Below are 26,695 nucleotides of genomic sequence, written 5' to 3' on the forward strand. Positions count from 1 at the left end.
TGTGATAATTTGCTTTATAGACATGGAAAAAAACAAATTTCCAGAAGCTAAATTTGTCCAGTAGTTCCAGCTGGTATGAACTGCAATGTCACACACTTTTCAGATGATAGTTTGCTCTAAAGGAGCACAATTTTTAAACATAGACCAGGAACCAAGCAAAAGCAAGTTATTTTACCTGTTATTGGCCAAAAACAGTACTCATACCACAACTGTAGTTCTCTTACACCAATTTTCCCACTCTTACTTGCTGCGACATAAATATTCCCTGCTGCCCTTGCAAAATCATGCACAAGAGAAAGAATCATGGGGTAAGTTTGTTTATCTCATCTACAAATTTTTGGACCAATTTTGCAGTTTGCTGTGCATCATCAAGTTGACACTTTGTTTGAAATGTTTTATCTTATGTCTTCCAATTCTGTAGCACTAATAGAAGATATGCAACCAGCTACTGCTCCCTTGAAATCATTATAATCTGTGTTGTGCACAATTTGATGTGCAAGACGTAGTACATCACTATCACACAAATCATGTAAACTGTATCAAGTATTCTTGAAATGCGCAAACACCAGTTTTTGTAACAAGTGCACCTTGTCCTCCCTTAGTTTTTCTGATGGTCTACATCGTCCTATTGCTGTGTACTTATTCAAATCTTTTCACAATTGTTTCTTTACTCTGCTGCAGATGATCTTCCATGTATGTAACTATGTTTAGCACCCACTCCTTGGACAACAACTGTACTTTACTTTGATCAACCGAATTTGTGGTTCCCTGTAGGATAATGATGAACTACATGGCTTGACACCTATTTCAATATCACTTTCACTTGTTAAGCACTGGATCCTCATCTATATTGTCTACATGGTTGAGCATATGTGACAACACACATTCCACTGACTCATCTTGCAGAAATACTAATATTTCATCTGCCAGTTTTTTCTCACTCTGCAAAAAACCTTAGGTTCCTTTCTCATGAAACGTCAACTTTGGCAACTGTTGTTGTATATATAATGCAATATTTGCTTTGTTGGTTGTTGTCATTTCTCTGCTTTGTATCAACACCACTACCACTGTGGTGAGTTACTCACTGACTAAGCAGTTTGACTACACTCCATAGCTTTATGCTGTTACGGTCCCCGCTGGATACCTTCAGTGCCACCCCCTGCTGCCATTAGCAGCTAATAGTGTGGTTGCATGGTAGACAATATGTGGGGCACCAAATGCCATAAATATTATTAGCCTTTTGTCACCTTGCACTCAGCGGGTTCCTTGTTGGATGAAACTTTGGTTTCACAAAACCATACCAATAAGTATACATGGCATGATTCCAAAGGAAAGGGTTGTTTGAAAGTGTATATTGGTACATGTGGCAAACTAACCATTGCCCCTACTAGTTCATTGAACACAGGCTCTGTACCAGAGGCCAAACGTGCTTTTTGTGGTTTTAAAAATTCTTGTCAATCCAACTATCATTCAGAAATGAATGAAGAAATTTTTAAGAATAGGTTCATTTGACTGTTGTCTGTGCTGGAAAAAGGCTCTATTACTGTGATGAATAATGCCATCTATCATTCCATTTAAACAGAGAGGCTGTCATGTTCAAATTGTCACAAGGTAAACATTATGGAGAGGTTGAATAGGAAGAATGTTTAAGTTTCAGTCAATGAAATGAAAGCTGAACTTCTGTCTAAAGCAGAAATTCTACATGCCAAAAACATATATGAATTAAATCAGATGGCAAACAAAACTGGACACAAAGTGGTATGCCTACCAGCATATCACTGCCAGTATAACTCTTCTGTGCTGATCTGCGCCAAGGTTAAATGAGAAGTGGTGAAAAGAACACCACTTTCAAACTTGATTATATTGAGCAGCTAAGACATGATGCTCCACATAAAGTTACTCAGTATTACTGGATGAGGTACGTAAAACATGCGGAAGCACTGCAAGCAGCAGATTTTTTGAGCCAGGGCATAAGAGACGGCTTAGTGAAACCTATGATGGTACACCTGGCTGAAACAAGCCATAGTGAAATTGAAGACATGATGATGACAACCACGCTCAAACCTAGGTGTACAGTCCTAACTGTCACATCACTGTATAGTCTAAGTAATAGCATTACTCCCACATTCTCTAATTATTTTGCTTGTTTGTTTTTCCTTTTGGTGTTTGTTCTACCTGTTCTAGAGCAGTTTACATATATTTATTTAACCTATGTTTGTTACAGCAGATGATTTACTGCTGAGGCAGGCAGGGTCATTGAATGGTCTTCTTCCTATGTCACTGGTTGCCCAGGTTCCCAGAGTGCTGCAACATTTCACGAAACTGCCAAACAGTCGGTGTAAACCGTTCTCACAACAGTGGGGCACCAGCGACATTGTGTAGCTCCCGTGTCATGAAATCCTGCAGGAGATGCATGGCAAGCTTTATAACTCTGCCTTGCAGGCCTTAGATAACAGAGATGATCATTACCTGCATTCCACACATTATGACCATGTATTCAATTGCTGGTTGGGTCATCGCTAGATATAGCATGATGTTGCAGTGAGGTGGAAATGTTGACTCATGAGTTTAGTAAAGGGGTAAAGTGCTTGTAGACAGTCAAGCGATCTGCCCCTAACCTCACTGATATGTGTTCCCCAGGTGAGATGACTGTCTAGGGTTACCCAAAATACTTTGCAGTGTGATACCATGGAATAGGGCTTCCCTTAATCTGCACTGACTGAAGGTCCAAAGGCATTGTGCACCTCATAATTATTATGACCTGGCTTTTTGCAGCATTAAATTTCAGACACCACTTAGTGGCCCAGGTCATGTTGCGTGCCCTCTGCAGATGATGGCACAAAATATAAACTTCTAGGTAGTGAATGTTGAGTGCTGTATCATATGCATAAAGTTTCATTGTTGCTGTCTCCATCTTTTGGACATCTGAGGTATACAGAGATTACAGCAGGGGGCAAGGAGAGACCCTCATGGCACTCCCACTAGTACAGGCCTTGCTGCCGATACATCATCTCCGACATGACACTGAGTGTGCGATTACACAGGTAAGATGTGTGATATTGATACCTCCAATAGAAAGAATTTGTAGAAGTGCCTCATGCCATATATATTCAAAGGCCTTGAAGATGTCCAGAAGCACCACTCCTGAGTACTTCTGATGCTCCAACACCCCCATTGTACAGATTGTCAAAGACTTTCAAATTGGCAGGGAACAGTCAACACTTTTGCAGCAGTGTAGCATCTTTTCCATGTTCAGGAATGGCAACTACCTCTGCATGATTTCAAGCAGTGGGGCAGTCACCAGTCCTAATGATTAAATGGGTACAGATATGGGTCAGAGGGTGCCAGGTGGCAGCTGCTTAAGCATAGGTTACAGCACCTTGTCGTAACCTGCAGCCTTCTTAGGGTTTATATTATGAACTTGGATTTCCACTTCCTCCCCAGTATGATCAAGTGTCTATGGCATAACCTGCTGCCTTGTCCACAATAAATAAAGCTAATCTTCGCCGCATTTACAAGTTTGCTCCATGTCAATCACATCCTCTACTGGCCTGAAGTCATCTACAGATGTGTCAGCCAAAACACTAATCTTAGTTTGCTGACTTGCAAGGGAGGAAATGCACTGCCATTTCCTTAGGAATTGTTTTGTAGTTATCCAGGTAATGCCACTGTCACGTCAAAGTGTGGCCACCTTGCCTGCCCAGTGTCTGTTTCTGTGTTTTTCCACTGGCAACTTTATCTCATGCCACAGCTGTCTCTGTTGCTGTGGTTTTCCATTGCCACCTTCAACTCATGCTGCAGCTGATTGAAGTGCTGTTTTGTGGTAGAGTACCTCATTAACTTCATTCACAGAAAATTCAATTTTTTGTGTTTTATCGCTTTTGGTACCTCAGAGGACAGCTGGCACCATCGATTACTTACCCTGTGTAGCCCCTGGAAATAGCAGCATCTACTGCTTATGTCAGTTAGCTGCCTTATAGTTTCATTAGCACTGACAACGTTTGGATCTGGCACAACATCGAGACAGTCATGCAGGCTCTCCCAGTCCACCTTGCCTAGCTCACTGCACTGTTTTGGTGGCTCTACATCAATGATTTCCACACTGAAGATGACTGAGAGATGGTCTGCTGGCAGAGCACATATCATCATTGCGATAATGAGGTGTCTAACACCCCTCAGTACCACCACATCCAGCATATCTCCTTGGCCATTATTGTTGGGACAGACAGTGGAGTCATATGACCCCAGGATTGCTGCATTATGCTGCCTAACCACACAGTGGCATCCACTGATATTTGTGATGCTAGAATTCCATACAGTGTGTTTGACTTTGAAGTCCCCTGGGTCAAAAAGTTTGAAACATAGAGACATAAATGCCTCAAAGTCTGCTGGATCTAGGAACCTCATGGTGGCTGCTATGCACACACAAAGGTAATTTAGCCTGACGATGTTGATACTGCAATGACAGTGGCTTCAACCATTCTGAATTGTGGCAGCTGCACTACAGTGTGCTTGAAGGAGGTCTTTATGTAAATAGCCATACTTCCTCCTGCAGTCAGCCTATTTGCATAGTGGCACTTATACTTGCCCACTCACATGAAAACACCAGGCTTAAGGTGAGTTTCTGAGACTTGTCACACACTGACTGCTTTGTCTCACAAGAACTGCTCAAATTTCCCAGCCTGTGTTCTAATGAAGTTTGCATGCTAGGCTCAAACTGTTAACCCAAGTGTGGTTCATCAATAAGAGAGACTGCATATACAGCACATTCTTGAGTACTGCTTGAGTGTTTGGGATCCTCTCATTAAAGGACAGCATCCAAGCATTTCATAAATATGTTGCTAGATTTGTTGCCAGTAGATTTGATCCTTATGCAAGTGCTACAGAGATACTGCATGAACTCAAATGGGAACTGCTGGAGGGAAAGCAATGTTCTTTTCATGGAACTCTACTGAGAAAATTTAGACATGGCTGACTGTAGAACAATTCTATTGCTGTCACTGTACACTTTGTTAAGGACCATGAGGAGCCATAAGGACAGTTGGTTTCCCATTCTTTATTTGTGAGTGGAACAGGACAGGAAATGACTAACAATTGTACAAAGTACCCTCGTCCTTGCACTATGTTGTGGCTTGTGGAATATGTGTGTAGATGTCAATCTAACATACAATCATTCCTTTGTATGGTGTTTCTGGTTCATTCTCATACCATCTCATACCATCATTTGTGGTAAAATAAACACCATTCATGGATTAGAAATTATGCCTGTTCTGACTGTGTGACTGCTGCCTACAAGGCAGTATGAGGAGCAGTCTATGATCATGGAACATGTGATCAGCATGTCACCAATCCTTCGAGCCATTATTGCCAGTAGATAAATTGTGTTGATGCTGCTGCTACTTCTTTATTGAAGCAGATCCTCATTTTGCCTCACAAGCAAAAATACTTAAAGACAAATTATAAATCTACAAGAAAGAAAGTATACACTCAAGAGAAAGTACTGCAAATTGCTTCAAGTTCCTATCCAAATATCAATATAATGCAGAAAATTAATTAATTTTGGATGCATTTGTCACAAACTATGACACTACACCATCATCATGGGGAAACTTCTGGAAATTCTGTTTCTTACATTCACTATCAGTTAATATCATGTGATACTAGAAAAATACAACCTAAACAAATAGATATGATGCTAATAAAACTATATTTTGAAATACATGCCTTGACTGTTTATTGCAAATAAACAATAGCTGCCTTACCATGATGTGTTGGCTGGTGGGGCTTGCTGATTGTTCCATCTCTATTCACACAGACGTATCCTCCAGGCTGATTACGACATTCCTGTGTCTGGATATCACAAGAATGAACTTCTAGTGCACATTCATCAATATCTACAAAAGTAAAAAAGAATATTAATTGGACGATTAACAAAATTTTACCATCATTCTTGTCTGCTACACAAGTTGTATAGAATAACAAATGAACTAGAAGTGGGAAATGCCAGAGCAAACAGGTGTAATGAAGGTCTTTTTGTGGTTTAAATTCATATAGCATACAAGTATAAGCAAAAACCATTAACAAAATTACTAACAGAAATTGCATTAAATGGGAAAACATTACTCCAATTAGTGTTACATTTATTGACTAAACTGAACACAGTTGACAATTTTTGAAATATTTATAAAGAAAAATATGATTCACTTGCTGTACACTATTCCAGAATGCTCCATTACATGTAGCAGATATCATTATGGTATGGCAAATTACATTTTAAGGTATTATGTACTTTTCCTCTTCTTTAGGTGGAACTGTAACTACCAAGAATTGATCATTTGCCTCATAAATGTTTTATATTTCTTGTCATTTAAAAAATAAGTTCTACACCACATACATTCACTAACATCTTGAACTTTTGGTAGCAAGTCAACTATAGTCTGCAATATACTGTACCAATTTTGTCTCCTACGAATCACTAACTATGAACTGCAGAGTTCAAATATTTGTGGCATTGGTAAATGAGCTATGTAAATCAGTTCTTAAGCTCAGTAGCTTTTATGTATTGACAAATAATCAAAGATGGAATACATTATGTAAATGAAGATAGACTGCTACTCACAAAATAGACTAGATTCTGAGTAGCATGTAGGCAAATAGAAAACTGTAAGAAGTTTGTTTTCCAACAAAACAAAATCTTCTTCACAGTTAAGAAACACACACAACTCACACAGCCAATCTTGTCTGCAGATACAACTAACTCATTGGAGCAATTATGAATCTAGCCTTGTTTAGATGCTGTGGAAATGGAAGAGGTGTGGAGTAAGGTTGAGAGGAGCTATTAATGATGGTGCTGAGGTACAGGTGCAAGCAAGGGCTTTAGAGAATACAAGGTAGGAGGAAAAGAGAGTGGTAAGAAAAGGCTACTATGTGTGAGTTGGATGGAATGATGAGTAATAAAGTAATAGGGGAAATGCAAGCCTGATGTTGAAAAAATGAAGGTGGAATAAGGTGGTGAAAGTTTTCTATCCAGTCCCGTTACAAAACTGTAAGCTGGAAATAAAGTGAAGGTTGTCATATGCTACATACTAAATGAATACCAATACTCAAAACCAGTACATCAAGTAACAGGTACAGGTCATGGCATGTGTAGCAATATGATGAGGTGAGAAGCACTTCATATACCACAGAACAAAATGATACTTGCCACTGTGCAGGTGGCATGTGACATGCCAGCTCTCCCCCTGCCAGCTGGCAGCAGAAGCTGCCACAATATCAAGGTATTTATCCCAGTTTCACTATTGATATCGACTGTAGACAGGGATACTAAACCCTTCTCCTCTAAAATCAGCATGTAGGGCCAATAATGGTAGTGTTTGTTCTGTTGCTGGCAGAAAAAGGTGGAGGAAGGTGGGGTGGCATGGTAGAGTTTCTTGGCTTCTTGCCAAGGGATTGAGCAAAACAGCCTCATCCGGAGTGGCCAACTCAGATGTCCCAGATTGGTACTAGGGGGAGATGGAGCTGGCAGTATGTCAGAGGCAGAGTGCTGCATTGGTACTACTGGGTCTAGGAGAGGCATACCTGGTGGGAGCAGTTCCACATCCATGTGCTTCCACACACTGGCCCACTAATTTGCATGCTTTTGAGTGGGGTAAGGAGAGTGCAGACCATAGCAGTGGGTTGGTAGTACAGGTTGCAGCTAATGGAGGTGTCAGGCACCTTGGTCAAATGTGGATGTGCCATTTGCAACAGCAATCATTGCCAGAACTGGTTTTGGTGACAGGGCAGGAGCTCGTGGCTGACCACATTCTCAAACAGCTTATGCCCCTTGTAGCCTACAATGAACTCCTGTGTCGCCATGGATGCTGGCCAAATGTACATGCCCAGACACAGGTGCCCTGCCTGTAGATCACCTGCACTTCATCTAGGCATACTACAAGGGGTGCAGGAGGTCTAGCAAGGTTTAATGAATGCAGCTCTGCAAGATTTTGGCTACATTGGTACCTTTGATAGGGGTGGACCAGTACATGGTGAAGAAGCTGTGGATCACTTCATGGGCCGAAATGTCCATACCATCTGCTCCACCTCAGCATTGGTGTCTGGGTGAGAGGAGGTGTTGGTCAGGTGCTCAGTGCCATTGCAGAAATGGAAAGCCTCAAACTGTGAGGATGTGAAAAGGGAAATGTTGTCAGACAAGTGTGTATGATGTTCCCTTGATCACAAAAACTTCAAAAACTTATAGAAATGCTACTATTTTAATGGTAAAATCTATGAGAAGATACAGTGGAATACTGCATTAGCTAGCAGTAGCTGGTGAGCATGCAGTGTCATTATTTGGACGACATTGATTTATTGTGATATGGGCTAGGCTCGCCACCTTCCAACAACGGGGTGGTGGGTGCACCTCCTTGCTGTATTCTTTGTTGTCTGGAGTTGGCTACCTCTGCAAGATTCCTATCTCCATATTTCAGTGATGAAAGTGCTGAGGATCAAACAACAGTGGGTGCATGCAAGGCATCAAGTGCAGGTTCCAGTAAAATGAAGTGCGAGCATGCATTGAAACCAACTGCCCGGCTGCTGAGAGCCATCTGGCCAGCTACCATCCCTTTTTTTTGTGGGTTGGAGTTATGGTCACATCCCCATATTGACACAGTGCTGATGTAACATAGAAAATAAATTACCGATTTTGTCAGCCACTTCCCTTTGGACCTTCATCGGCCTGCCACCCAGCTTCAAACATCAGCCATTTGACATTCTGACAATGTAGTCAGCTGGGATTGGCAATAGGCTTAAGAGAGGGCATGGATCATAGCATGTGTGGTCAGTGACAACATCTATGTAATCTATGTAACAATGGTATGCACTCTCTCCCATGGTTGATCCAAGTGCTGCCATGAAGAAAAACCTTGTGCTGGGGCCATCTTGTTAAGGGAGCACACACTACAAGAGTGGCACACACATTCAATTTCAGCATGAATAAAGGCCACCAGGCCATTCTATGTGCCACTTGGCTAAGACCGTCATGCGTATTATCCTCGAATGTGAATGTTGAAGGAGGATGCAGTGCTAGAGGGGGAGGTGGGATGAAGTTCCGCCTTTCAGTGTAGTCAGTAGTTCACATTAAGATTCTGTTTGTGATGTAGCGGCACCACTGCTTAGGATAGCAAAAGTTAGTTTTGAGCGATATTCTGAGCACAAGTTAAAGCCAGGTGCAGGCCGGATTGCAGTGAGTTATGCATACCAGCAGTTGTGAAGGCAAACAGAGGCCACAGGGGCGCAAAACTGCCAGAGAAGGCACACACAGCAGTTTGCACAGCGCTAGCTACAGGCAGAAGGGGCCTACTGGAGCAACTTAGGTGTGGTGTGTAAGTGACTCGGAGTGGCACGTTAGCAAAACAGGGGTGCACAGCCGAGTATAAATAAAAGATTCACTGAAGTATGACAGCTCTCTTGGACAGTGAGGCGTGTCACACCACCAGCTTCACACAGCAGCAGATGGGGCACCAATGTTCCAGTCCATGGCGGGTCATTGGTTTGACCGCCTAAGGCCGACACAGGGTCTGTAGCCACCCAGCCAGCCAGCCAGCGGCAGGACACTCCAGGGCTCACTACCGCACGCAGTCATCCTGGCTTCCAACACACGCCAGTTACAACCGGGCCAAGGGTCGCAGACTCAGCTGCAGATTGTGACCACTTGTTGGTGCCGCATCCTAAGCCACACCAGCGAAGGAACACAGCATGGACACTGGATCACGGGCGCTTATTGGTGCCACGACTTGGGCCACGCCAGTGAGTACACGCAGCATGGGCATTTTACGGTTGTCAGCTGGCTGTGCTATGGCTCCCGGCGGAGCAGTGCGGAGACAATGAGGACGGTGGCCGCTGAATTGGCTGCTGGCACAGCCATCCTGACATCATCGGAACTCAGCGGGCTGGCCAAGGTCAGCACGACACAGCATTGCATTGCACAGGCCAGTGGCATGCTTCCTCAGCATTGCAGGGCCCTGTGACATGGACCAAGGTGAACGAGGACACTGTAGTTTGAAACAATAAATAATTTGGAAAGTTCTCACCGAGTTTTAATACAGCACAATCTACCTCCTGGTATCAGGCACTACAGTGTCACTGACCCTATGTCATGTTGCGAAATATATGTGAAATGCTGGATCTGCTCATTTTGATAAGTGCTCAGGCCATCCAAACCACCAACCACGCTGCTGAAAAAATGTCACACAGAATTGGGTTGTGAGGCAATGCTGTGGCTACTTCATGTACCATCATTGGGAACTCATCCAGGGTTTGTTGCAAGTGCAGAGTGAACATAAAAGAAATCACTTTGAATCGGTACCAATGGAAAGGCAGGACAGGGTGTCTGCTGTGGTATATTGAATGGTAGGATGGAAGTCAATTTCATAGTTATACATGCTTAAAAACAGCACCAACCACTGCAGATCCTATGCTGTCTTTCCTGGGAACTTAGAGCAATGGCAAAAAGCGATTGTGTGTTTTTGGTCAGTTAAGAGGTGGAATTTGTTTCTGTACAAATACACATACAATTTCTTGATGCCATAAATTATTGGTAATGCCTCTTTCTCAGCTTGTAAATAGTTCAGTTGTATCACTGTTAATGTTTTGGAGGCATGCACATTGTACTTTCAGAGGTGTCTGACAATTTTATGAGACAAAATTGCTGCAATCCCATACTGGGACACATCCATTGCAAGAATCATCCACAAGCCTGGTGTATCTTGCATCAGGTATTGTGCTGTTTTGAGACAATTCTTAGATGCTGCAAAGCCTGTTAACAGAAAGATGACCACACAAATCTGATATCAGTTTTGTGCAGCTGGTTGAGTAGGTGCACAATTTATGTTGCTTGGGGAATAAAAATTGCATAGTAAGTGATCTTGGTCACTAAACACTGTGGCTGAGGTTAGTGGGCACTGGTACATTTATTATTGTGTTAACAGCATCATGTGCAGGCATAATATCCTTGCTACTGAGAATGTGCCCCAAATATTTAACACTGTGTTTGAAAAAACTGCACTTGTCTAATTGCCAATGTAGACCAGTTTCCAAGAGCTGCTTGAAAAGGGATTCAGCGTTCTAATAGTGTTTTGTGTGTGTTGATCCTGTTACAATGATATCATCTAAATAGTTAATGCAATATGGAATACCCCAAATCTGTTATTCTAAGTATTTTTGGAACATGGCTTGGTCACTACCAATCCCAAATGCTGAATGATCATTCCGGTATAAGCTGAATGGCATATTTAAGATAAGCAGCTGTTTTGATACAGTACCTAATGGAAGTTGTATATAAGCATCCTTGAAACTGATCTTTCAAATTTATTTTTCCCTGGTTTGTTTCATTACCAACTCTCTGGCTGAAGCATAGGACAAAGATCAACACTGGACTGAGCATAGACAGTCACCTTCAAATCACAATGAATGTGTGAAGACCCATTAGGCTTTTTTTAATGCCAGCCCTAGGTGGTGTCTTGACTAGATGAAATCACAAAAATGTATGCCTCATTCCTGAAGCCTTACAAACTTGATGTGAACATCTCTAACTTAAAATGGTAGGAGGTGAGCTCTACAAAATTTTGGCGCCGCCAATGATTTCATAATTGTATGTGCACTAAAATTTTTTGTACAACATAGTGATGCTTCAAACATTTCTTTTTATATATAGCAATGAGAGTCTACATCATAAAATGCTGTCAAAGCATCTCAGCTGAAAATGTTAGCCATTGTAGGAGACTCCATTACTAAGACTGCTAGTAGAAGCTCAATGTTTCTGTACTTAGCTGTAAGCGGCAACTCTCCAAAGACAGGAATTGTCTTTTGACAGTAAGACAAATGTCACTGAGGCCTTTCCAAAGAAGCTGAGTTGAACTACTTACATGAGTCTTCATTCATTAATGATATGGCAGCTCCGGTGTCCAGTGGGAACTCCACTGATTGGCTGGTGTGACTGTAGTATTTAGTTAACAGGGCACATAGTTCATTGAAATATAAATCTCTAGGGTTCAAGAGTGTTTGTAACTTTTGATCAGTTTATACAAATTACTTCTCGAAGGCAAGAGTCAAGCAATTTGTTGTTTCCCAGAAATGCTACATGCAAGATAATACAGTTCAAATTGTTGAAGGTGTACCTCTCAGCTCTTGGAAGCCTTTCCAAAGCAGGCAAATGACAGTGAGGCAAATGCAACTGTGAGCACTTACAGCCTACTGACTGGGCAAGCATAGGTATCATAAGCTATCAATCAAGTGGCCTATGACACCGAGTTCGTACCTTGTTATGTCACATAAATGAGCCATTTACCCACCCCTGCCTGCAGGCACTGGAGTGAGTTATATAATTGTGTAGACTGTGGTCCAGGTGCCTGACAGCCTGCATGTATGATGTTTGATCACCATTGCTCATGAGTGCCTGGCTGGAACGATCTGATGTAAGCTGGCAGTTTGTTGATACATTCATCTAGAAAGCTGTGCAGTGTTTGCAGGTTAGCTGGCATATGGTGTGTCTTCTTTCAGAGGTGGACCTGCTTTTGATATAGCAAGAAAAGGTAGTAACAGATCTGGACTATTATATGGTGAGCAGATAGATACGGAAAAGATTGCAACATGGTCTTCTGCAAGGATATAATCCATGTGACAGGTAGTTGGAAGCAGGGGAGGTGTAGTGACAGACAAAGAAATTGTGTATGTTGGACATGCATTAGAATACTACTTTGGGATGGGTGGATAGGACTGTGGGGAGTTGTTGAACATTTGAGATTACAGTAATAGACAAGAGGATTTAATTTAATTGCACTTATCAGTTTTCAGTCTATTCTAACTTTAACAGTATGTCAAATACAATCTTAAGTGTCTGAGGCATTCACATGACTAAATTTCAAGATTAGCATATAGTGAAAATATACAGCCTTTTTAGCAAAACTGAATTTTGTAAAAGTTTAACAATTCACAAATCTTTGAATATGCGCCATTAAACATTATAAAAATAACAGTCTCATCATCCAGATGATCATTTTACTCACTCAGTTGATATATTATTTAAATTTCCTGGACTTGCTGTATTTGCTTTCATTCCTCAAGCATTCAGTGACATTCCAGAGATGACCAAGGACCAAGAGCCCCATCGTGGAATAAGAGGGGGAGGGATGGTGATGAGTTAAGGTTTGGTGAATCACATGCTAGTTTCTAAACAGAATTGTGTGTTCAATAATGTTGTGTGCAAGGAAATGAGTCTTACTGTTGATTGTAAATGTAATGAAATAAAGGTTAACTTGAAACTTGTATTAGTGAGCTATCTCAGCACAACTCACTTACCCATAGTATAGTTTCAGACATTCTTTAGCAAAGAATATAGTAATGATTTAAGGTCTGGTGAATCACAGGCTGATTTCTATACAAAATCACACACATAATAACGGTGAGTGCAAGACATACTCTGTTTAAATGTGATGGGAAGAAAAACTACATACAACAGTAAAGAAGCTTAGTGCAAAGTTGAGACAATTCCTTATCTTCGAATAGCATTACTTTAGCACTCTCTTAATAAAAGACATCTTACAACAAGACATTTCCATCTGTTGCCTACCACATTCTGTATTCACCCCCCACCCCCCACCCCACCCAAAAAAAAAAAAGGGAACAGAGACATTCTTCTTAAACTAATATTGCATTTATTTGAGAGCCAGAAATGTCACTTAGTCATTGAGCCGTAGATAGCGAAAGAGCTCTCCAGACTTTGAGATAAACTGAAATTTAGCTTTTGGCATGATGTAAAGTTGGGTCACTCAGTAAAAGAGTTGGGGACTTGTGTTTGAATTTCAGTGGGCTGCATAATAGTCATGAGTCCAGATCCCCAGTAAATTTTTTCAAATAACTCTTTTTCCTGTTTAGGCTGTTCTTTTATTTTAAGATAAATATCTTAGTCAGTCCCAAAGGTTATAACACTGCATGTCAAAAGATATAATTCTGGATAGTACAAGAGAAACTGTTTTGCCATACATTTTTCAAAAGGATCCACCTATAATGGAATGGTCTCTGTGCACTTTTGAATGATGAAAAAAGTACAGGGTGTTTCAAAAATATTCATATAATTTTGCAAGAATATATCTTTCACACGAATTAAGATAGAACTTGTGGTAAATTTTGTTTCACGGGTAGGACAACAAATGTTTTATCATTTAAATGGAGCAGTCTGGTTCACAACGGCCTGAAGCTCAGATTATGAATCATATATTTGTTAACTGCACCGCGTATTTATCTGTAGCTTCATCATTTTAGTTGACTGTGGAGACCAGTACAATGTTCATTGTTGAAGACTGCTACATCACTCTCAGTTTGTGGAAAAGCACCTGAAGATCGAGGTGCTTCAATTAAGTAAGTTTTCTGTCTTCATGTTTGTCATGAATACAGATCAATAACAATAATTATCTATTCTTACAACTTATTTAAGACCTTTTAATTTTTAAAAAAACAATTTTCTATTATAATGTCTTATTTTAAAGAATTTTAGGTTACAATGACCAGTTTGAAGAATGCAGAAAATGTATGAACTACCCTCACTTTGATCATCTTGCAGCTAATACTTTAAAGGAAGAGGTGTTACAGTTGCCCATCAAAAAAAAGTGAAAGAAAATCTCAAAATATTGCAAGTAATGTAAAACCCAAGTTTGCAATATGTGTTTACAAAATTATATAGAACAGAAAAATGTTTTTTTCTCTTGTTTACTATTCCATACGTAAATTACAATATTTTGAAGAAAGTGGTATTATTTTATTATTATTGTCCCATCCACTTTTCAGTATTAAAGGAAACATGAAAAAGGTTCAACATAAATATTATCTATTATTCATAATATTTTTGAAATTTATGTTTGTTGTCTTTAAAACTTTATATATATTCTAACAAAATATAACTAACTTTTAAATCAAATACTTTCAATACATTCTGTGCAACTGGCCCAAGGAAAAACAATTAATAGTGTGGGGTCACCGGGACCCATCTGCTCCAGTTAACTGTGAGCTTTCAATGACTCCCATTAAAAGTTATTTTACAGGGGTGTATCTTACACACACACATACACATACAATGTAATGAAGATAAATGTCAAAGTATAAATTTACTTTTCAGAAATTTTTCCCTCCACTGATGCAAAAAACATCCAGATGGCAGTCAAACTCTTCCCATGGTTTTTTGAATATGCCTTAAGATAATATTGCACCCATGCAATCTGCCCCCCCCCCACCCCCACCCCCCCCCACCCCCCACCCACACACACACACACACACACACACACACACACACACACACACACACACACACACCACACACTGAAATTGGGTGACACTGGAGGCCAATGATGCAATGTGAGATCCACACACACTCAGCCCCAATATCTGATCTACTGTTGATGTAGCTCATTGGTAAGCTGTGACTGAACTGCACCTGTTGAAACCAAGAATGCAAAATGGCTTCCCAAATCTGAAATTCATTATGTGTATGGCAGATATCCTACAATTAACTACAAACACACTGGACCTTATCAACAGTGTCAGTACAGAGATGGGGATCAGTTATCATAATATGATTATAGCAACTATTGTTACAAAAGTTAATAAATCAGTTGAGAAGGCTCGAAGAGTGTTCATTCTAGAAAGAGTAGATAAACAGTTGTTGGCATCTCATAAGTTAGCAAGCTGACATCACTTAATTCCAGTAAGATGGATGTAGAGGAATTGTGAGCAAAGTTTACCAACAGATTGTAAGTCATTGCCTACAGAACTGTGTGCTATTAAGTGGATTAAGGATGGGAATGACCACCAAAATTTAACAACAAAATTTGGAAACTGCTGAGGAAACAAATGATGTTGCACTCACAGTTCAAAAGAGAGCATACAAATGATGACAGGAGAAGTTAGCAGAGACTTGTGTATCTGTGAAAAGTTCTATGTGTGAAGAATACAACAGCAATCACCATCATAGCAAAAGATCTGGGCAAGATCCTGAGAAAATTCTGGTCCTATATACAATCGCTAAGTCAGTCTAAGGCTTCCATCAGTCACTCTTTCACCAGTCTGGTGGGTGGCAGTTGAAGATGGTAAAACGAAAGCGAACATTTAAAATTTTGCTTTTAAGAAATTGACTACATGGGAGAATTGTACAAATATACCATTGTTTGAACACTGGATAGACTCTCATATGGATGACATTGTAATAAGCATTCCTGGTGTAAAGAAACAACTGTCCAAAGTGAAGACAAATATATCACCAGATCCCGATGGAATCCTAATTTCGTTATATAAAGAGTATATGCAGCATTGGTCACTTATGTAGCTTGCATTTATTGTGAATCTTTCACCCAGTGCAAAGCCCCAAGTGACTGGAAAAATGTGTAGGTGACTAATGTTTACAAAAATGGTGAAAGATTGGACTTGAAAAATTACAGACCAATATCCGTCGCATTGGTTTGCTGCAGAATCCTTGAACATATTCTCAGTTTGAATATAGTAAATTTCATTAAGACCAAGAAGCTTATGTCCAAGAATCAGCATGGTTTTAGAAAGCATCATTGTATGAAACTCAGCTTTCCCTTTTGTAACATGATATACTAACAACTATGAATGAGGGGCAACAAGCAGATTCCATATTACTAGACTTCTGTAAAGCATATGACATGGTGCGTCACTGCAGGCTGTTAACAATGCTACAAGCATATGGAATAGGTTTCTAGATATGTGATTGGCTTAAAGACATCTTCACTAATAGAAACCATTATGGTGTCCTGGATGGCAAGTGTTCATCAGAGACAAGGATATCATCACGAGTATCTGAGGGAAGTGTCATAGGAAACCTATTATTTTCTATATACATAAATGAACTGGCACAGTGGGCAGCAATCTGCAGTTGTTTGCTGATGATGTGGTGGTGTGCAGCAAGGTACAAAGTTGAGTTATTGTAGGAGGGTACAAGATGACTTATGAGGAACCCCTCGAGTGCAAGGTCACAAAAGGCCAAATATGTTCACAGCATTCGAAGCACCACATAATGTCTACCATGCAACCACAATATTGGCTGCTAATGGCAACAGGGGACAGGACTGGAGGTATCCAATGGTGAGCACACTATGAGGCTACAGTGCATAGCTGACCTGCTTAATCGATGAGTAACTCTCAACATGGTACAGTGCTTGCGGTGTTGATGCAAAGCAGTGCAATGGCAATGATAAACAAAGCAAACATTCTATTATATCTACAACAACAATTGCCAATGTTGACAATTCATCAGAAAGGAATCCAAATAGTTTCACAGAGTGAGGAAAAAGTGACAGATGAAATATTAGTGTTTCTACAGGATAAGTCAGTGGAATGTGCGGTGTTGTATACACTCAACTGTGCAGACAATGTACATGTGGAGTACAATGATGACAATACACACTTAACAAGTGAAAGTGATATTGAAATAGGTGTCAAGCCATTTAGTTCATTGTCCTTGTCCGACAGGGAGCCACAAATCCTGTCTCCAGGGAAATGTAGTAAACGACAATTGTTGTTCAACGTGGTAGTAGTAGTAGTAGTAGTAGAGGGGTTTTGGGCGCACGACAGCAAGGTCTTCAGCGCCCATTCGGTAACTTAGTGAGACGGGTGTCAACAAAAATTCCAGAAGAGGAATATAAAATGGAACAGGATACATGGGTAACAATCGTTGAAAAACATGTGCTCACCCACACCAAAGCGTGGGATGGAGCAGAGCGTCAGCAGTAAAACATGGACAACACTGGAAGAAAATGATAGAGGAAGCTACAACAATGTAGCAGATGGATGTGGCTGGCTGACCGCAAGGAAAAAAGGGGAGGAGTCAGCCACTCTGCAATACACTAAAACCTACAGCCTTAAAGTTTAGGCCAGAGTCCAGACACATCACAAAACTTAAAAACCCTAGACACACACGTCTCATCATTAGCTAAAACAGAAGGCAAATCCCCATCAACTTGTGCTTCTGCCCGTGCATCATGGTATAAAATGCAGTCTGTTAAAATGTGCCGGACAGAGATGTACACACCACAAGCATCACAAAACGGTGGATCCTCCCGCCATAATAAAAAGCTATGTGTGAGAGGACAGTGCTCGATCCGAAGACGTGTGAGGGCCACCTCCTCCCGCCTGAGCAACCGGCAGGAGGAATGCCATGGCCGAGTGGTTGACTTTATCAACCGCAGTTTATTGACTGTCACCGACAGCCATTCGTCCTCCCACAACTCAATGCACTTCCTGTGGAGTGCAACAATGACTGACTGCAAGGGAATAGGACACTGGGCCACATCCTCTCTGCAGGCCTCCTTGGCAGCCTGATTGGTCTGTTCATTGCCCCAGATGCCGACATGACCAGGCACCCAGCAGAAGGATACTTCCGTACCCCGCCGTTGGAGCAAGTAGAGTTGGTTATGTATCAGCTGGACCATCTCCTCAGTCGGGTACAGGTTCTGCAGTGATTGTAAGGCACTAAGAGAATCGGAGCAGAGAAGAAATCGATCGCCCTGAACATGATTCATCTGCTCCAGTGCCTTCAGGATCGCGTGGAGCTCCACTGCGAAAATGGTATATTCAGCAGGGAGGCGAATCCGGGTAACTTGATCAGGGAACACTACAGAACAGCAAAGGAAATTCTCCTGTTTGGAGCCATCAGTGTACACAACAGTGAAACTGTGATGCACATCTAAAATGTTAAAAAACAGAGATTGGAATGCAACATCTGGTGTGCGATCTTTCTTAAAATTAGTCAAATCTAAAATAAGTCTGGGTCTCCGGAGGAGCCAAGGTGGAGATCTGCTCCAACCGCGACGCAAAACACTAAGACCAGCCATAGACATCGCAGCGAGGCAATCCTGTGCGCGAATCCCATAGGACTGCGTCGCACGTTGCCGGTTATGAAATAACTGTGCCAGAGGGGGCTGAGCAATGGAATGGTATGCAGGGGTGTATGGTGTGGACAAAGTTTTATACGCCTGGCGCACTGTAAGTAGCCTTCGCCGCATAGGAAGAGGCGGTTCACCAGCCTCTGCACAGAGGCTTGGTATGGGGCTAGTTCGGAATGCCTCAGTGGCCAACCGAAGCCCTTCATGGTGCACAACGTCCTACATCTGTAAGTAAGAAGGCCTTGCAGACCCATACACCATGCACCCATAACCGAGCCGAGATCGCACAAACGCCCTGTAAAACTGGAGCAGATAAGTCCTGTCAGCTCCCCATGTACTGTGGCTAAGACATTTTAAAATACTTAAAGCCTTAAGTGACCGCCGTTTCAGGTCTTTAAGATGAGGTAACCACGTAAGCTTCGAGTCAAAAATGAGCCCCAGAAACCTCACCGTGTCTTTAAAAGTAAGAACAGTGTCCCTCATCCGCAACTCAGGAAAGGTTAAAATCAAACGAGAACAGTTAAAAAGAAAACATACAGACTTCTCGGTGGAAAACTTAAAACCACTCTTCCGCGTCCAGTCATCCAAACGTCTAATCGTAAGTTGCAACTGATGAGTTGTCATTGCAAGGCATGAAGAAGAGCAAAACAAAGAGAAATCATCCACAAACAAAGAACACTGGACAGGACTTTTCACTATGGACGTAATGCTATTAATAGCGACGGCAAAGAGGGTCACACTTAAAACGCTACCCTGAGGGACAACGTTCTCCTGCTCAAAGGACGTCACCAATTCGGTATCTAAAATATCGTGGCGAGAGGAAAGACTGAATAAAAAGAGGAAGACAACCACGAAAACCCCATTTGTGAAGTTTCCCCAGGATGAGACGCCTCCAAATGGTATCGTAGGCCTTCTCAATGTCGAAAAATACACCTAGAAGGTGATGATGGCGTAGGAAAGCTTGTTGTATAACCGCCTCCAGGAGGGCAAAGTTATCGAAGGTGGAACGAAATCTCCTGAACCCACACTGAAAGTGACTAAGGAGTTGCCGGGATTCTACCATCCAGACAAGGCGGCGGTTGACCATCCGCTCCAAAGTCTTCCCTATGCAACTAGTGAGGGCAACACTACGGTAGCTACTTGGGCTCGTGCGGTCTTTCCCAGGTTTTAAAAAAGGGATTAAAACTGCCTCACGCCACGCGTCAGGAAAGTGGCCCAATGCCCAAATGGCATTAAAAAGTGCGAGGAGGATTTCTTTGTTGCGCATTGTGAGGTGCCATAGCATACTGTAATGGATCCTGTCATGACCAGGGGATGTGTCATGAGCTCCAGACAATGCAGAATCCAGCTCCCACATAGAAAATGGGCAGTTGTAAACTTCATGAGAGGTGGACCGGAAGTCCAAACTACATCTCTCAGCAATGGCCCTATGGCGCTGGAAACCTGGATCCTGACTGGTTGTTGCAGTAACTGTGGCAAAATACATGGCCATAGTCTGGGCAATGTCTCTGGGGGAGCTGTGTAAGAAAGTCAGTGAGGGCCACTTCATCAAGTGCGTCATGTGGGGGCAAGTAAAGTGAACAGACAGTCAATGGATGACGTACTTGCTCAGACACAGCGACAGCCTGTAAAGTCGTCATAAGCGAGAGAGGTGAGGAGTGGTAGTCCGTCGTGACGAAAATACCTACACCTCCTCTAGCTCCTCTCCACGCAGGTCGTCCTTTTTGTGGAGTGTATAGCCTTGAAGCTCAGGGGAGTATGAGGGATGGAAGTAAGTCTCCTGGAGACAGAGACACAGTGGTCTACCCTGAGAGAGGAGACGAAATTCCTCCACATGCGCCCTGAACCCTTGCAAGTTCCACTGAAGTATAGGAGCCATCTATGTTGGGGGTAGCACCTTCATCCTGTCTCTCCGACGGGGCGGGGAGACCGCAGCAGGTGGAGGGGCAGGTGTGGGGGGCGAGATGATTGCCCCACACATATGCTGTATTCCATCAACTCTGGGGAAGAGTCAGATGAAGCTTCACGTAAAACAACAGCCGTATGGTCAGACGGTTTACCACGGGATTTGACCTGGTGTTGCTGCTGTACAGGAGCTTTCTGTGGTTTGGTGGGCTTTGGGGGAGCTGATGTGGGAGTGGTAATTGGCGCACTGGGCTTGGGAACAGCCTCAGCTGTTGGAGGCGACAGGGGCTGGCCCAAGTTCGCCACTGTACCCTTGTCTGCCGTTCGAGTAGGGGCTACCAGCTCTGAAACACTGATTGCATTGCAAGTGCACAGACAGCTGCAGGTGTTAGTGCCAACACTCACCACCTCGGTCTGCATTGAGGCATCGACTTTTGGAGTAGGCTTCTGAACCAGGGATGCGAAAGATGTAGCAAATGTGGGAGGTTGCATCGACTTATAGATCTTCTTGGCCTCACCGTAGGGGATACGCTTGGTTGTTTTTATTTCCTGGACTTTGCATTCCTCTAAAAATATTCGGCAGTCCCTACTCCAAACAGAGTGGTTCCCAGAGCAATTAATACATCTGGCTGGAGACGAGCAACCAACTCCTTCATGAGCAGCCTTACCACAGTTGCCACAAGTCGCATCACCTTTACACCCTAAGGTGGTATGCCCAAAACGCTGGCATTTAAAACAGCGCATTGGTGACGGGAAATAAGGGTGCACATTAAGGCGAAGGAAGCCAGCTTTAATATGTTCTGGAAGTTTCGTGCTACTGAAGGTCAGAATAAAAGAGTCGGATTTCACAAGATTGCCATCAACCCTCCTCATGATATGTTGAACATCAACGATGCCTTCCAGAGCCCACTCACGTTGCAGTTCGTCTTTGGGAATGTCGACTAGATCCCGGCATGTCACAACACCTTTGCTATAATTCAAGGTGCTGTGCAGTTCAGTGTCTATGGCATACTCCCCAAGGCATTTAGCAGCTTGCAGGTTAGTGGCTTGCTGGGAAGTGGAAGTTTCCACGAGCAAGATCCCATTACGCAAACGCTTCACTGATTTTAAGGAGCCACAGATGCCCTCCAGACCCTTCTGTATATAGAAGGGCGAAACCTTCTCAAAACTACCGTCCTTCCGTTTCACAATGAGAAACAGATTCCGAGTACCAGAATGCATTCTGTTACTAAAGACTTCACTTGTCAAAGATGTGCTGCAGTCAGGGGGACTGACTGCACGAGCCCTCTTCAGAGACTGGGTGTTAGAACCCTCCAGCGGCCCACCCTTTCCGCTGGGAGGAGGAAAAGAGGATTTCGAAGGATCCATCTCGGTCCCACGAGCAGTTAGGGAACTAGAAGTCCACCTAGACAGAGCCCCGCGTGCCTAGGTAAGCCTTATACAACTGAGGTGCGGCAGGTTCCCCAGAGGTTGCCCGCTAATCACTGTTCCAGCTCAACAGCCATGCATCTCATCTGCGCGCAGCACACCTTGAGATTGAGAGGTTGTTTATAGAGGTTTATTTCATCCTCGCGATCCGGGCGGCCAAGCCAAAATCCCCACTCCCTGAGACACACAACATTCCACCGCCGCGCCGCACGGTGGTCGTTGAAGTATGCCCAGAGCTTACGGTGACAGGGGACTGGCGGCGCTTACCAGTCCCCAGCTCAGGTACCCCGGGGTCACCAAGCCCGTACCCAGCAAATGAATGCTGAGCCCCTGGGGGCTGTTGTTCAAGGAGCAGGTACTAAACATAATTACGTATATGGAAACTCATCCACAGTATAGTAAAAAATATTATGAACTGGTTTTGAATAATTGTGCAGCAATATGAGGGTGTAATCCATCAGAAAAACTACGGGAGTGCATGGTGCACTTGCTACAAAAACTGGTTTTTGCACATTTCAAGGATGCTCGATACAATTTAGAGGATGTGTGTGATAGTGACCTACTATGTTATGCACTTCAAATTGTGCACAAGATAGATTATAATGATTTAAATGGAAGCAGTAGATGGTTGCATAACTTCAAGCAGGGCTACAGAATTGGTAGATATAAAATAAAGAAATTTCAAACAATGGATCAACTTGATGACAAATGGCAAACTCCAGAATCGGCACAAAAATTTGTAGATGAGATAAACAAACTTATCCCATCACTCAATAAGGAATTTTTTTCAGCACCAACAAATTGGGATTTGAAGAAAAACATATATGGAAGGAACACTAGAAATTAGAGGTAACAAGAACAAGAGAGCTGTATCAAGATCAACTAATATCATCACTTTAACACATTCGTATGCAATTACGCTGACTGTTTATCTTGGAAGTAAATTTTCTGGAAAGTTATTTATTGTGCTGCATGAAGTTGAAGGTGCTCTGCCCCCTACGATTCTGTTTCGTGTGCATGACTGCAAGGGTAGTAGGGAATATTTACGTCACAGTGCGCAAGAGTGGAAAAATGGTTGGAAGATAACTACAACTATGGCATTAGCACTGCTTTTGACCAATAGTTGGTCAAAATAACTTGCTTTTGATTGATTCCTGGTCTGCATTTAAAAATCATCCTCCTTTACAGAAAACTATCATTTGAAAAGTGTTTTTTTTCCATGCCTATAAAGCATATTATTACAGTATCTACAGCTACGCCATAAAGGATTTCCAGTTTCATGACAAGTGCCATACAGATTTTCATTTGGTTGAATGCCATCATATTCCATCAGTTCTCATCACCTTGTCACACCAGTCTCTATATGCATTCTTTAAGAGTGGATGCCTAACTCAATGTCTTACATGGTTTGTAACTCCCAAGGAGTTTGCCTTCAGTCTTGATGGTGCAAAGCTTCAGGATCATGGTGGCATGCCATTTTTCAGTCAGTGTTCATGGTGCAAGTTAATGGTTGGTTTTGAAGATTTCTTAAATGTGAACAATGTCCATTTTGTGATGTGTAATACATACTTCCCACAGAAAGTTGATCTCTGTACCTGCCAGACACTCATTTCCTAGTGCCCTCATGATGCACATGGTGAGTAAATGGAAGTTAATATTTTTATGTCATAATTGTTAACATAGACTTTCACATGAGCCTTACTAAAGGTTGAACCTGCAACCTCACACTCAAAGGGTTCCTGGTTAGACAAAATTCCTAGTTGGTGTTATGAATGGCAACTAGCTCTAAACATATAAAAATGTAAGTTAAAGCAGACGAGTACAAAAAATAAACCCTTAAGGGTTAGATACAGCATTAGTAATATCTTGCTTCACGCAGTCATATTGTTTAAGTATCTGGGCATAATGTTACAAAGTGATATGAAATGGAACAAGCATCTGAGGATTTTGCTAGGGAAGGCAAATAGTCAACTTCGTTTTATTAGGAGAAGTTTGAGAAAGTATGGTTCATCTGTAACAGATACCTCATATACGATGCTACTGTGACCTATTCATGAGTACTGCTCCAGTGTACCAGATCCGTACCAAGTCAGATTAAAGGAAAACATAGAAGCAATTCAGAGGTGGGCTGCCAGATCTGTTATTGGTAGGTTTGAGCAACACGCTAGTGTTACAGAGATGGTTTGGGAACTCAAATGAGAATCCCTGATGGGAAGGTGACGTTCTTTTCGAGAAGCACTATTGAGAAAATTTAGCTAAGTGGCATTTGGAGCTGACTGCAGGATGATTCTACTGTTGCCTATATATATTTCGCATAAGGACCATGAAGATAAGAAACAAGAAATAAGGGCTCATGTGGAGGCATACAGGCAGATATTTTTCCCTCACTCTATTCGTAAGTGGAACACAAAAAGAAATGCAGAATGACTAGTAGTGGTGTAGGGTACCTTCTGTCATATACCATACTGTGGCAGATGTGGAATAAATCAGAAGGCTTTCTGAACCATCATTCTGGGTCAGCTACCTGTCTAAATATTCTTACAGTGCATAGCCATAATTAATTCTGTAGCTTTTGTGCCTCTGTGTCTTATTTTTTTAATCATGGTGCTCATTAAAAAGTACACATCCAGATATACAGTTCAAAATAAGTGTCATTAGTCCTTACCATTGCAGGATTTCCCATCAGCATCCAGCTGGTATCCTGGATAGCAGGTACATTCAACAGCTACTCCCGTATCCAAGCACTTGTGAGCACATGGGTTATTCTGCTTACATCTGTGAAGTCACAATAAAGAGTTTAAAATCAGAAAATTATTGGTGAAGTGAAATATTTGTGTTGTCCACTATGTTACATTGAACCATTTTCAGCATGGAAGATGCGTCCTATAAAATCATACAAGAAATTCTGTGTCATCTCATGTCTAGGATTACAGACTTGCAACCTGATGATGTGTGGTGGAGTCAAAGATGGAACTCTTGCAAGAAATACTCGGATGTTGGTATGGGTAGCCTGATTTACCGATAGTTCTAGTTGAAAAGCTGGAGCAAGGCTGTGTGAATTGGTGTTGTCTTTAGCTCTCAATTTAGGTAAACTGTGTTTGTTACTGTGTTAATTTGAAACATCTGGAAAATATTGATTTCCTTATTTATTTACTCACTAATGATTTAGCCTGACCACATTAGCATACTAAGGCCCTCTCTTACATTTGAGCAGGAACAATGCACACTAAAGATACTACAAAATCAACAACAGCTGTTACTACTACTAGAATAACAACTGACACTAGCAACAGTAGTAAAGGGAATTTATAATGACATAGATTAGCTTAGCACATTGGAAGTCCTGTTTAGTGTCATCAGAAGTGCTATGGAAGAAGGAGGAGCTGAAGACTGAAAAGACAGTGACAATGGCTGTTACGAAAGAACAGAATATGAACAGATAATTCTGCTGACAAGTGGGAAGGAAAAGTTGTGGCAGAGGGGTGCTGAAGAGAGTGACCTGGAGAGAATGTGGGAGGAATGGCTATTGTGCTAGACAGTGGACCATTAACTGTCTTTTGAATTTTGGAAGGAATTAATTTCTCTTGTATGTTGAGGAATATGACTCCAAAGTCTGGTTCCTGATTAGAAAATAATTTAGAGAACATGGCAGTGTTACTTTATGGTACACAGAGAATTCTACTTGGTTGAGAATGACTATTTCTGCTGTGCTGCTCATGTAGTAGTGTAACAGTTGAGGACAAATAAGAGGGAAGCAGTGATTGAGAAGATAACAGAGCAAACATAAAGTATGACAGTCTCTCTGCTTATCAGCACATGGGCACGATAATTTGCCAGTGTGATATGATCGACACTGTGTAAGGCACAAATATATGTTACACAATCATTCATTGCCAGTTTCAATGAATGCCAGTTTCTGAGAATGTTCACACATCATGAACATGTAATGAGAAGGGTTATGAGCTCAATACTGATCCTCATGGGACATCTGATATGACATCCCTCCAGTGTGAAATTTTTGTTCCAATCATTATACATTATTGGCAAGATGTAAATTATGAATGGAACCATAATATGGCACTAGAAAAATTTTGACTTGTGAGTTTAGCAAGTAGAATGAAAAAAGAAATTAATGGAGTGAAGAAACCATAGTTCTTATTAAGACATTTTGTGACCTCAAAAGAACACCTCATGTGGTTTTCATGCAGTACAGCACATTTTGAAATGGTCTTAAATTTCAATAATGGTCTGCACCCAAATAGGAAGGGTTTTGGGTAACAAGTACCAACTTTCTGCCTACTCCTCTTAGCCAGATACAGTGAGTTTTCAAACATAAGTTACATAATTTGAAGCCATTTAGGAAGATCTATGTTGTTCTACTCTGCAAATGGCCCCTTCACATTTGTGAAATGTGTTGAAAACTGGTGCTATGT

At 41.9% G+C, this 26,695-nt stretch overlaps 1 protein-coding gene across 2 annotated transcripts in view; it reads right to left on the bottom strand.

Annotated features, from left to right (window-relative positions):
- LOC126297567 (fibrillin-2-like) overlaps positions 1–26,695 on the bottom strand; it is a 597,958-nt gene that overhangs the window by 368,825 nt on the left and 202,438 nt on the right. For both annotated transcript variants that reach the window (XM_049988509.1, XM_049988508.1), the window contains exons 6-7: positions 24,928–25,037; positions 5,763–5,894 (exon numbers count right to left, since the gene is read on the bottom strand). In XM_049988509.1, coding sequence (XP_049844466.1) covers positions 5,763–5,894; positions 24,928–25,037 — 242 coding nt within the window. The remainder of the gene's footprint in view (positions 1–5,762; positions 5,895–24,927; positions 25,038–26,695) is intronic.

The sequence above is a fragment of the Schistocerca gregaria genome, chromosome X (genome assembly GCF_023897955.1).
Source record: "Schistocerca gregaria isolate iqSchGreg1 chromosome X, iqSchGreg1.2, whole genome shotgun sequence".
In the NCBI taxonomy this organism is placed as follows: Eukaryota; Metazoa; Arthropoda; class Insecta; order Orthoptera; family Acrididae; genus Schistocerca; species Schistocerca gregaria.